Here is a 13033-nt window from a genome sequence, read left to right as displayed (position 1 = left end):
ATGTGGCGACTAGGGGATTTACACAGCAACTTCATTGCAGTGTTAATGTAAGCCCACTTGTGACAATAAAGATCATTATTATTATTTTGGTTTCAGGAAACACTGAGCCTTGTTATACCATTAACACATTTTGCTATCTGACCTTTATACCACTAATTCCTTTAACACCATCATTACCATTCCCTTTGCCTCGTGTCCCTGACATTTTTGTCAATTTATCTCCTGACCCCCCATACTTGCTATTTGCTGCACCCCTTCCCTGCCAACAGCATTAAGGTTTTCACATTTCTACCTCTCTTCAGCTTTGAAGAGTCATACGGACTCAAATAGCTTTCTCGCCACAGATGTGGTCAGACCTGCTGGGGTTTTCCAGCATTTTCCTTTTCTCCCACAAACAGCAACGTGATAATAATCAGATCATCTGTTCTTGTAATGTTGATAGAGGGAAAAATATTGGTCAGGACATGCCCATAATCTGTGTTTTAGAGCCATGTGATCTTTTACATCCACCCAAGCAAGTAGATTCGACCTTGGTTTAATATCTCATCCGAAAGACAATAGTACAGTGCACTGTCAACCTTAATTTTTAAGCTCAATCCCTGGAGAATGTACAAACCTATACTTCCTACACTTTTGTTTTTAGCTTGCAGTGCTTTATGGATGAATGCTCATCTGCCACAAATCGTTAAGATTCTTCAAGAATAGCAAAAATGAAGTGAAAGCCAAAGGAAGCATAGCAGTGAATAAAATGCTGAAGAATAATGGGTGTAAATTCATAAAACAGAAAGACGATGGGAATTGTCACCCATCTATTATCACTGGTTAACAAGCAGTCATGGAACTTGTTGACCATTTCAATGAATTTGGGTGCACACCCGAACCTGATAATTTTTCACATTCTCAACTGATTGAGTCAGCTCAAGAGACATTTTTCTAGTTGTTAGGACTATTAGGAACATATGGTTGTGCATTTACCCTTTCTGAACATCTACAACTGAAGCAATCTTCTGGCTACTGGGTGTACCATCCTGACTACTGGATAGATCGAATATCTCTCTCCTGAGTCAAGGATGACTTGCTTTCACACCAAAAATGAGCTCTCAGGTGACTGAGGAGTCAAGATGATCAACCGTCAGTCTCTGTCACAACTTCTCTGTAGAGCATGAGCTTGGTGCCAGGTCTAAGCTCCTGGTCTTTGCAGCCCCGCTCTCGTAAATATTCCCCAAAGCGACCTTCAATGCAGAATCGTCGAGCAGAAACTGGTAGCGATGTTCCGCACGCATGAGGACGGCCTCAACCGGGATCTCGGGTTCATGTCACATTACCTGTAACCCCTACCATACAGCCCGGTTTGCAGAATCCTATTAACTGTCCTGGCTTGAGACAATTCACACCTCAATTACTTGTGATTACCCCGCACTCCATTCATTATTTGTACCTGTAAAGACTCGTTTGTGCCCATAAAGACTTGTTTGTACCCGTAAAGACTTAATTATCTTGTAATAGTGGCTCTGCCTATATATGTTGTGTTTGTGAACCAGTCTCCACTTCACCTGATGAAGGAACAACGATTCGAAAGCTTGTGATTTCAAATAAACCTGCTGGACTTTAACCTGGTGTTAACCTGCTGGACTTTAACCCCAGTCCAGTGCCGGCATCTCCACCTCATGGCTCCTCGCTGAGGTCTCACTCTTTATAGGTTGAAGAGTTCATGAGACATTGACTAAGTTGTCGCTATCAGCTTTGTAATCGCAGGACGCCCATTAGGAATTTAAAATATGTGCTATAAAAACACAGAAAATAGGAGCAGGAGGAAGCCATTCAGTCCTTATGATTATGGCAGGGTCAACACAGTGGTGTAGTGGTTAGCTCTGCTGCCTCACGGCGCCGAGGTCCCAGGTTCAATCACAGCTCTGGGTCATTTTCTGTAGAGTCTGCGTGGGTGTCGTCCCCACAACCCAAAGATGTGCAGGGTAGATGGATTGGGCACGCTAAATTGCCCCTTAAAAAAAAAAAAATTGGAAAAAATTAATTGGATAAAAATTTTTTTTTTTTTTTTTTTTTTTTTTTTTAAATGATTATGGCTGATCATCCAACTCAATAGCCTGATCCCACCTTCTCCTCATATCCTTTCATAACCTTCACCCCAAGTGCTGTATCCAACTGCTTCTTGAAAACACGTTGTTTTGGCCTAAACTGCTGTCTGTGGTAGAAAATTCCACAGGCTGACCACTCTCTGGGTGATGGAATATCTCATCTCAGTTCTAAAGGGTCTACCCCATATCCTCAGACTGTGACCCCTGGTTCTAGACACACCCATCATCAGGAACATCCTTCCTGCATCTCCCCTGTCCAGTCCTGCTAGAATTTTGTATAATTCTATGAGATCCCACTTCATTCTTCTGAACTCCAATCTTAACCAACTCAGACTCTCCACATAAGTCAGCCCTGCCAATCAGTCTGGTAAACCATCTCTGCACTCCCTCGATATAACAACAGCAGCGAGGCATCCCTGTTCCTGTACTCGAATCCTCTCGCTATGAACACCAACATACCATTTGCCTTCTTTATTGCCCGCTGCACCTGCATGCTTTGATTAATGTGGATTAAAACTTTATATTAACTTTAGTGTGATTATGCAGAGAGATAAGTAAGAATCAAAAGTGAAGACAAAAGATGGGCTTCTGCAAGTTGAAAAGGATCTGGCGGAGATCAATTGGAAACAAAGTCTTGCAGGTAAAGAGGGGGAATTTAAAAGAGTTCAGGTCGACCAAACATATTCCTGAGGAGCAGAGGAAGGCACCCAAAGCTAGAGCTTCCTGATTAAAGGTATCAAGATTAAAATTATACTGCTAAAATGTCACGTGTATAATACATACGCAGAAAATGCAGAGAACAGGACATAAAACAGACAGACAATGCATGAGAAAATATTAGTAATCAATGGAAGCACCAAAGTACAAGGAAACAAAGGAAGGGTTGCGCTGATTAGGGATCAAATAGGAAATCTTGCAGATGCAGAAGGCTAGGTTGGCGTATTAGATCAGTACTTTGCACCGGTCTACAGTGAGGAGCATGCTGTTAATGTCACCGTCGAGGGAAGAGAAATTGGATAAGAGAACTGAGGAAGCATTAAATCGTTGGGCTGCATCAGAGGTTGTTGAGGGAAGCACGAGTGGAAATAGCAGAGCCTCTGGCCACAATATTCCAATCCTCCTGGGATATGGGCTGGCGCTAGAAGATTGGAGGGTTGCAAACATTGCACCTCGATTCAAAAGAGAGAAAGCAAAATAAACCCGTTACCTACCAGCCAATCAGCATAACTTTGCATGTAGGGAAACCGTTAAAGATTTTTCAGGTTTCACAGAAAACGAGCGTTAACAGCCAGCACAACTGTTAAAGAAACATATTGCCTGACAAATTTTGATTTTTCTTTTAAGAAATTAGGACCATTCCTCTTTTTGACATACAAGACAATTACAGCATGCAGATGACAAAAATCAAATGTAGTAAATCAGTGAGAAGGACATGGGTAGACAAAACTTTATGAAAAGAATAAAGTGAAGCATTTTGTAAGGAAGACTGAGGGGAGGCAATAAGAAATAAACAACACTTATTAAGGAACCGAACAGAGACACCTGCCGTTTTATATAGCAATGCAAAAGCAAGGAGGAGGACCCAGGTTCGATCCCGGCCCCGGGTCAATGTCCGTATGGAACTTGCACATTCCCCCAGTGCCTGCGTAGGCCTCACCCTCCCAACCCAAAGGATGTGCAGGGTAGGTGGATTGGCGACGCTAAAATTTCCCCTTAATCGGAAAAATAGAAAATCTACTTTGAATTTATTGGAAGGGTTCAGCCGTTCTCATCCTTCGGTTTCTCCATCCCAAATGACCACTGTGGCTTTGTGGTTGTTGCCTTCTTCAGCTTCAGGTGGATTTTGCCCAACACAGAGCAGCTCAATAAGTCCGGATATCTTGTAGGGGATGTCCTCCATTTGCTGCCCACACACAAATGCTCAATCTCATTCAGAGTGTTACCATCTAGAGACCACCACGTCTGTTTGCACATGTCCTTGAAGATGGTATTCCTAAATCCGAGCTCGATTGCTGTTGCAGAGGGTGGTAGACTTTCACTGTGTTCTGTTGAATATGTTTGCTGACCAATCGTACTGTTCACTCCTTGTCGGTTGCCATCGAACCTAGCACATATGTCTTCGCTCAGTAGCTTGATATCATCATAGCTGGGTGCCTCAAGCGACATGTTCTGTGATTGGTATTAGAAATCATCTTTCTCCTCCCTCCTCAAGTGTCTTGTCGCTGTTGATGTGTTTAAACTCGCAGGATGGTGACTTTGGAACGCCTTGTGTGGCACCTGGCAGTGATGATTTGCTGGCTTTCATCTAACGCACACTTGTGCTGAGCAAGTGTTGAGGGCAACTCTATTTTCTACTGCTTGCCCAGAGTACGGGATCGTAATTCCCGCACTGCTGATTCATCCTTCAGCTGTCCACCATATATCAAGTCAATAGGTTCCCATCTCTTGCATAACCTGGGAAATCCTTCCACACCGGAAGAGCGCTTGGACATTCCAAAACAGGAAGAGTAAACCCCCAACCTAGTTCCATGTTCGGGTTTGATGACAACACTGCACCTCAGCAGGTGAACATTAACCCGAGAGAAATTGCCACATCAGAGGCACAAAGAGCTGTCAAGAGCCTAAAGAACATCACGTGGGATCAAACTATTGAAGCGTGGCTAGAACGTCCTCACAACGGAGCTTGTGAACCAGTTCAATGAGATCTAAACTGCCCTAGATGACTGGAGAAGACAGCAAGCTGCCAAAGAGAGAACTCAGCGAGTAAAACAACAGGAGGGGCATAATGCTGCTGGCAGAACTTGGCATGGTCTTCAGCACGCTGCTCCTCAGCAGATTGAAAGCACAAGTCAATGGTACCCTTTATGAAGAATGAGCAGGTTTTGGGGTGACAGATCATGCAACGAATAGAGCTTTAACACTCAGGAACATCAATGCAGAGTCTAGAGTATCTGAAGGCACTTACCAACTTGATTGATTTCAAGAAGGATTGAGACAGTATCAATCAGCAGTCACTCTAGTACATCACAGGACAGAACAGCATCTGCAGCGATCTATTAAAAACCTTATATACCCTGTTGCATTAAGACAGGCTCAAACACCATGGACTCCTTCAATATCATCACAGGCCTACTGCAAGGCTCCGCCCTCTCCTCATTCCTTTGCCTCTCAGTTACTGATTTCATCATGAGGGCGGCAATGGTGGATGCAAACTTTGACTACCACCATTTGTCAAACCTGGATTTCGCAGAGGACATCACATTACTGGCTGAAGACTTGCACGCATTCCAAGACACAACCAACCGTCTTGAGTGGCAATGCCAAGGTTGGTCTCGGCATCAGCTGTGAGAAGACCAAGATAATCACAACTGGAGTGTAACAAGGCTCGTTCATCAGCATCGGCCGGCAGAAGACAGTGTCAACCACTTTCCCTACCTGGGAAGCAACATCTCCAGGGAGGGTGATGTAGAGATTTACATTCCCACAACATTCAGTAAAGCAGCATCGATTTTCCAGTGTGGGCAATCCAACACCATTAACAGTTACAACACTGCGACTCTATATTACCTTAGTAGTATGAAATGCAATCTGTGCCAATCTGACATGCAACGAGAAAGTTGGACATCTTTCACGAGCACTGCCCATGTAAGATCCTGGATCCTTCCGTTGGTGCACCCTCCATTCCATTTAGCAGCATCTCGGTGAACGCGCGGAGAAGATTGTTCCTCGGGACGATATAGAGGGAGTTTTACTCTAAATCTCACATCGAGAAAAACATCACCAACAAGAAAGTGCTACATGGGACTGGTCAGAGCCACCTTCGGGGCATCGTAGCAGACACAGATGTTCTTTGCAGGACATATCCTTAGCCTCCCGGATGTACATAGCACTGGAGTGGCAGTAGAGTGGATGCCACCAAGCAGAAGACTAAGGCAACCTGGTGAAACACATTTAAGGAGAACCTCCAAGAAACCATTACCACCTGGGCTGGAGCAAAAGAGATTGCAACAGACTGGACTGGAGTCTTACTGCCCATAGTTCCTCAGATCCCAAGCAGGACTGTCTAAAAAGGACAAACTACTTCCACGAGTGGAGGAGGGGTTCATAACCAAAGGACGAATTTAAGATAATTGCCGAAAGAGCCAGAGGCATGATCATTTGCAGCTTATGATCTCCAAGGGTGAAGGAACTAGCTGGAAAAGTGGTTTTCAAGAGGGAATTGGACAAATGCTGCAAAAGAAAAAAAGTACAGTGCACTGGAAAAAGAGCAGGGGAAAGAGGCTATCTGGATAGCTCTTTCAAAGAGCTGACACTGACACATTGCTGCACTGCAAGATTGTACATGCTGCTGGAGTCCTCATGCTTGCATCTGTGCGATCCAAGGTAGGAAAAGTTTGTCAACACCAGTCTGCTATACCATTAGAAACAGAAGTTATGAATTTACAGTAACATTTCTAGATTTAAATACATTTTAAAAACTGAAATCTAAAGAATTACACAAGTGTTAAGTGCAAGAATGAAAATGTGATGCTGAATATTTCACTGCCCCTTAAACGAATTACCGACTTCATGCAGACTCACAACATTACAACTCTGGGAGAGATTAACTCATGAGGCAGTTAAAGCGTGAAGCTTCAATAAATAAAAGAATTACACAGTAATTACTTATTATCTCCAAGTTTGAAGTGACAAACCATTGTCTGTGCCATTTGGAGCAAACATATACTTAATTATATTATTTATTTGACAAACATTTAATAAGAATGTATATTATCCTAATAAATAATATTAAACTTTACTTGGCACAACAATTTTCACCTACTTTTCCATATTGCAGGCACTTTGAAAACAGATTTCAAAATCAATTATACACCCCCCCCTAATTTAAATGCCATTCACATTTTGCTGTACATATGCTGTACTGGGCAGGTTCACGCACATTTTGCTGGTCCGATGACTCATGATCAAAGTTTTTTTTAAGTCTACTGTTACCAGACAATGGTGTTGTTGGTAGGGCCAGAATTTATTGTCCATTCCCTACTGCCCTCAAACAGTTGGTGGTAACAACAGAGTAGCTTGCTAGACCATTATAAAGGACAGTCAAAAGTCAATCAAGTTGCTGTGGCTCTGAAATCACATTCAGTCTGGGCTATAAGGATGGTAGGTTTCCTTCCCAAATAGCATTAGTGGACCAGTTAGCTTTTTAAAACTATCTGATTCCATCATGGTCACTAGCCTTTTATACATCTCTATTCTACCCGAAAAGGCGAAACTTATCTTAGATCATTTAAGAATGAATTATTACCATAACAGCAGCATCAATTTCCTTCTGTTTTTTGTCGATTACAGCATCATCATCTTTGTCTTTTTCAAACTCCTTCTGACATCGGTTTAATAGCAACTTTCGAAAATTTACAGTTGCTCCAGGTTTATCTGGTATTGGAACTTTGAGCTGTTGAAAGTACAGAAACAATAAATTGAGGGACATGATCCAAGTACAGTACATATCATCACATATGCATGGTTTATAACTCCAAATTTAGCTTAGACTGCTTCTGATAAGTGTGCACAGTCTATATAAATGCAGACTGTGAAGTGAAAGCATATTAAAGTGTAATCTTCAGTAATAAATGCCATATTTAAGCAAGTATTCTATACAGTTCTACTGCCTAATATATATAGATCAATAAATTGGGAGTTTATAATCCTAAAGCAGCCTTCTGCATTTCAACACATGCTTATCAGGCAGCTCAAACTGATTATTGAACTTTAATGTTCAACTCAATATTTCAAATCCTTTGATGTACCATAAACGATCTATGGCCTGAACATGTTTGAATATCCGAGATTTCACAGCTAAGAAACTCATGAAGTACGCCTTAATGTTTTTCAATTGCTGTACACATTCTAGCTAGCTGGTATGTTAATTCTGTGTTAAAAATTACCACATAATAGAGTGCAGAAGGAGGCCATTCAGCCCATCGAGTCTGCACCAACCCTCTGAAAGAGCACCCTACCTAGGCCACTCCCCTGTAACCCCACCTAACCTGCACATCTGGAATTATTCTAAAGTAGAAGCAGAGTCAAAGGGCACTTACTGTTGTAAGACAGCGGCACATGTTGGCATAGGCAACAGAGAAGTTTGGTTCAGAGATAGCTTTTTCGAAGACCAGGTCAATTACTCCCTTTAATCGTTCTTCATTGTCAATCGTCAATTCTGCCACCTGTTTCATCAACTGCTGGAACATCTGGGGTGTCAGTTTGTTCAAAATACTGCGTACCTTTCGGAACAGCTCCTAAGTAATGAAACATGAAGGTGCATGAATGTTTTGATATGGGCATAAAGATATGAACAATCACACAAACAGGAATATCAAGTGTTACCAGCAGTTTCTGTATTAATAAATTATTCAGCTTACAAGGATGATGCTGTATTTGTGAAGCAGCATCAATTTTTTCCACTGTCTGATTACCATAGTTTGCTTGACTTAAGGGGGGATTGGGGGGGGGGGGGGGGTTTAAAGAGGTGATGGAATGTAAACAGTGTCATAGCGGTCTATTTTTTCTCCCTCCACCAATTGGTGGTCAAAGAAAAGCTTTTTAAGAATGGGAGGATAAAAACTCCCTGATAATGTGCAGTGGGCATTAAGACCATAAGACATAGGAGCGGAAGTAAGGCCATTCAGCCCATCGAGTCCACTCCGCCATTCAATCATGGCTGATTAACTTCAATTAACTCCATTAACTTAAATTGGAGCTGATGCAATGAATCGGCTGGACCAGCTCCAGCTAAGCATTCAGCAATACCAAGCCTTATAACAGTGCTTTATCCTAACCAGGCAGTTTTAATCAATTCCACAGGCAGCTAAAAGAAACACTGGTGAAACTTAGGCCCCCAAAGAGACAAAAATTTTTTTTTTTTTTTTAATTTAGAGTACCCAATTCATTTTTTCCAATTAAGGGGTAATTTAGCATGGCCAATCCACCTAGCCTACACATCTTTGGGTTGTGGGGGTGAAACCCACGCAAAAAAAGAGACAAATCTAACATATGAAAAAGTGATTTAATGTAGTTCCTTGAAGAAGTGTATTTTTCAGAAAAAATGCTGCTCAGGCATTTTCTCTCTTTCAGTCCATAACCCAGGACAGATGCAAATTAGGTATGGTTTTAATTTACATGCCACATCACACTTACAAAATATGAGAATCCTCATATCAAACTTACAAAGCCAAACTGCACTTGAAAATTTATAGTTCTGGAAGTCACAATTCAATTTAAAAGCATTTAACCTGTTACCTCAAGGTTATATTTGTAAAACTGCATTGTCCCAAGGCCTACAGAGAGGACCCAGCATGAAAACTATCTATCCATGCAATTTATTGTTGAAGTGCACCATCAACTCAGCCACTGGGTTGATAACTGACCTGGCAATAGCCTGCTGCCAAATTATTGCTTGCACCCACCTTCACAAACCAATTTATTATATGTGGATACTTAATGTTTAAAATAAAGAGGATAATTACATTTCCTTTTTTCCCCCTCGAATTTAGAGAATCCAATTATTATTTTTTTCCAATTAAGGGGCAATTTAACATGGCAAATCCACCTAACCTGCACATTTATTTTTGGGTTGTTTGGGGATCATTTCATTTCTACAACATGCATTTACATAACAAGCAGAAAAGCATCTCAAAATATTACATCTGGAAAACATGGCCAGTATTAAATTAAAGCACAAAGTTAAGCAACGTTCATTCATTTTTAATATTTATTTGATTACTTCCAGTTTTGTACATTGCACACATTAACACAATGCTATTTGCATTTGCTTGTAATCTGTTCTGTACAATGCCTGGACAAAATACCGTAAGAACTCATTTCCAGGATAAATCACAAGCTTAGTTAGAACAGCTATTGGCCAACAGGAGCTACCATGTACAAGTGGTCCAAACGTTGAATGCTTCAAAGTATGCAACTGTAATTAATGGGTGTTACCAAACTGAGCAAAATTCAGTGGGCTGAATTAGTTACTTCTATGAGTTTTCTCTAATATTTCTGATTACTAACTTGGATCTTGCTCCAAACATTTGATCATAAGCCTCTTTGTGTGTTTTATTTAAATTTTTATGTCCCTTCTCTTCCAGGGACCATGAACTTTGGGTGTTCTACTTTTTGCTTCAAAAGGAATATGTCTAATTTTTTTATATGAACTATCATTTCCTTGAATTACCCAATATGGTTTTACCCTGTAAACACCTTTTCCTATCTACTTGTGCCAGGTCCCTCCTGAAGTTACACAAGTCAGCTTTCCTAGAGATAATTTTAGGTTCGATATTGTCTGTTTTCTTTCCATAATTTCTTTACACTCTGATTATTATGTGTGGTCACCGTTAGCTAGATGATCTCCTACTGGAGTTTGCCCTTCTTTACGTTCCAGATCCCACACTTCTTTGTTTGACCGAAATCATTTTGATAAGTTTCCCATTGCATACATCAAATTCTTCCTCTGCACCCTTACTACTATTCTCTTACTCTATCCTAATTGTACATTTGGTTTAGAAAATGGTTTAAATTTTGGATGACAGATTTCACCCTTTGTGCAGCACAAAATAACAACAGGTTATGCTCCCACTGTGCCATCCTGATCTAAATGACTCAATTCGAGATTGGCCAAAGCTTGGCCTTTAAGCAGTGTTTTTGTTTAGAAACTATTTCTGCCTCTGCGATATTAACAAAATTGGAATTGTTCACAGCTGGAAGGGATTAATGCAGTGTATCCACTGCAGCAAGCAATAATTAATAGAGGACCCAAGCCTATGGAGAAATATCAAGACATACCATATTAGCATTTTCATCATGTCTCAATGCCACGTTGTGTATAGAACTTGCTTTAAAACTGCAACATTTATAAATGACTTTTCCAATCCTCTATAGAAACATAATCCAATGATACAAAATTCGTCCAAAGTTACCTGCGTTTTTATCAGGTCTGATTCATCGTCCTCAGTTGGTTTCTTTACGGAAGGTTTCCAAGCATGTTCTGCTTTCTTAAGTTGTATGTCATCATTGAGAGAGACAGTTGCAATAATTTTACGTGGCTCTTTCCTCTGGCCTTGCTGTGATCTTCTCGTACCCACACCTGAAGGCTTGAAAACATTTAATCATGCATGCAATTAGAATCCATAGAATCCCATAGACTTCCTACAGTGCAGAAGGAGGCCATTTGGCCCATCGAGTCTGCAGCAACCCTACCAAGAGCACCCTACCGAGGCCCACTTCCTTTCTCAGTAACCCCATCTAACATGCACATCTTTGGACACTAACAGGGCAATTTAACATGACCAATCTACCTAACCTGCGCATATTTGGAATGTGGGAGGCAACCCACGCAGACATGGGGAGGAAGTGCAAAGTCACCACTGCGTCGCCGTGCCTCCCGTAATTGGTCTTGATCTTTCTGGAAAACACAGGGATGTTTACTCTGGTACCATATACACCGTTCAAATCACATGCAGTAAATCGAGGATGCTAAATTGAAGGCAAAATTCTATTATTTAAACTTTATCAACAACTGGTTATAAATTTTTTATTCTCTTGTTCAGCTCACCATTTAAAACTAGTGACAATGCTCATCATGGGAGTTTCAGAACGCCTGGGATTATGAATAGCTTCATCTCACCGAGTGCAGATTGCCTGATCACCATTCAGCCCAAAAGAGGACAGGGCACAGACGATCAATAAACAAGTCGAGCTTGCATTTATTTTTGGAAATGCAATAGAATGAAGAGGAGATAATTGAGAGAAGAGAGCAGATTTCCATTGTACCAATTATTGGAGGACTGTAAAGATACTGCTGCATGTGTATGATTGTATTAGCTTTTGAAATGGAAAACCTGACCATGTCGCCCAGCTTGTTCATGGGCAAAAAAGCAAATCAGGAGATAATCAGCACAAGAATTCACATGGTTAGAATTAAAAAGCCTAGCCTGAGGGCAGCACGGTGGCACAGTGGTTAGCATTGCTGCCTCACAGCGCCGAGGTACCAGGTTCGCTTCCGGCTCTGGGTCACTGTCCGTGTGGAGTCTGCACATTCTCTCCTTGTTTGCATGGGTTTCGCCCCCACAACCCAAAGATGTGCAGGGTAGGTGAATTGGCCATGGTAAATTACCCCTTAATTGGAAAAAATGAATTGGGTACAGTAAATTTATTTTAAAAAGCTGAGACTGTCCTGTCTTCGGAATAATTAAAGCTATATAAAGTAAAGGTGTTCAACAGCATGAGGGATCTAGACAGAGCAGATAGGAAGAAACGGTTCATGATGCCAGAAAGAAGGGCCAAATGTAACTAGGTAAACTTATTTACGCAGCGAATGCACTGCCGGAGCGTGCGTGGAGGCAGATTCAATCATGGCTTTCCAAAGCATATTGAATAATTATCTGAAGAGAAAGAATCTGCAGGGTTGCGGAGAAAAGACCGTGGGACTAACTGAGCTGCTCTTGCACAGCCAAAGTGGGTGACAGTTTGTGCAGACCCCTTCTATGATTAGATCCTTCATTCTATTTTGCCACATCTACTTGTAGCAATTTCAGTTTTTAATAATCTCCACTAAGGTTTATCAGCTTTATGCATCAAGTAATAAATAATACATTTTAAGATGGGGAAGAAAAAGGTAAATTTACGATACCATCAGTGAGCAGCCAATATTTTACCATGAAGTACCAAAGAAACTTGCCCACAAAAGTTAACCTACTCACTTTCAACATTAAAGTGCATAAATTTGGCTTCCAAAGTGCTCAAAAATATAGAGTGAAAGCCTTTAGTTACTAAAGACAACGAAAGCAGAGGACCAATAAACTGAGGCAGAACTAGATTTTCTCCATTAACAAAATGTATCACCACTGCTCAAGAAATGCCAATGAGCCTTGACGGCAGGTGGT

The 13033-nt window shown here is 41.2% G+C and overlaps 1 protein-coding gene across 11 annotated transcripts in view; it reads right to left on the bottom strand.

Moving 5' to 3' along the window:
• The window catches only part of LOC140389755 (eukaryotic translation initiation factor 4 gamma 1-like), a 163418-nt gene that overhangs the window by 38606 nt on the left and 111779 nt on the right, over positions 1–13033 (bottom strand). For all 11 annotated transcript variants that reach the window (XM_072474244.1, XM_072474243.1, XM_072474238.1 and 8 more), the window contains 3 exons: positions 11069–11242; positions 8195–8392; positions 7402–7548 (listed from right to left, as the gene is read on the bottom strand). In XM_072474244.1, the coding sequence (XP_072330345.1) occupies positions 7402–7548; positions 8195–8392; positions 11069–11242 (519 nt within the window). The remainder of the gene's footprint in view (positions 1–7401; positions 7549–8194; positions 8393–11068; positions 11243–13033) is intronic.

This window comes from Scyliorhinus torazame, chromosome 14 (genome assembly GCF_047496885.1).
Source record: "Scyliorhinus torazame isolate Kashiwa2021f chromosome 14, sScyTor2.1, whole genome shotgun sequence".
NCBI classification, from domain to species: domain Eukaryota; kingdom Metazoa; phylum Chordata; class Chondrichthyes; order Carcharhiniformes; family Scyliorhinidae; genus Scyliorhinus; species Scyliorhinus torazame.
This window is presented reverse-complemented; position numbering and strand designations above follow the sequence as displayed.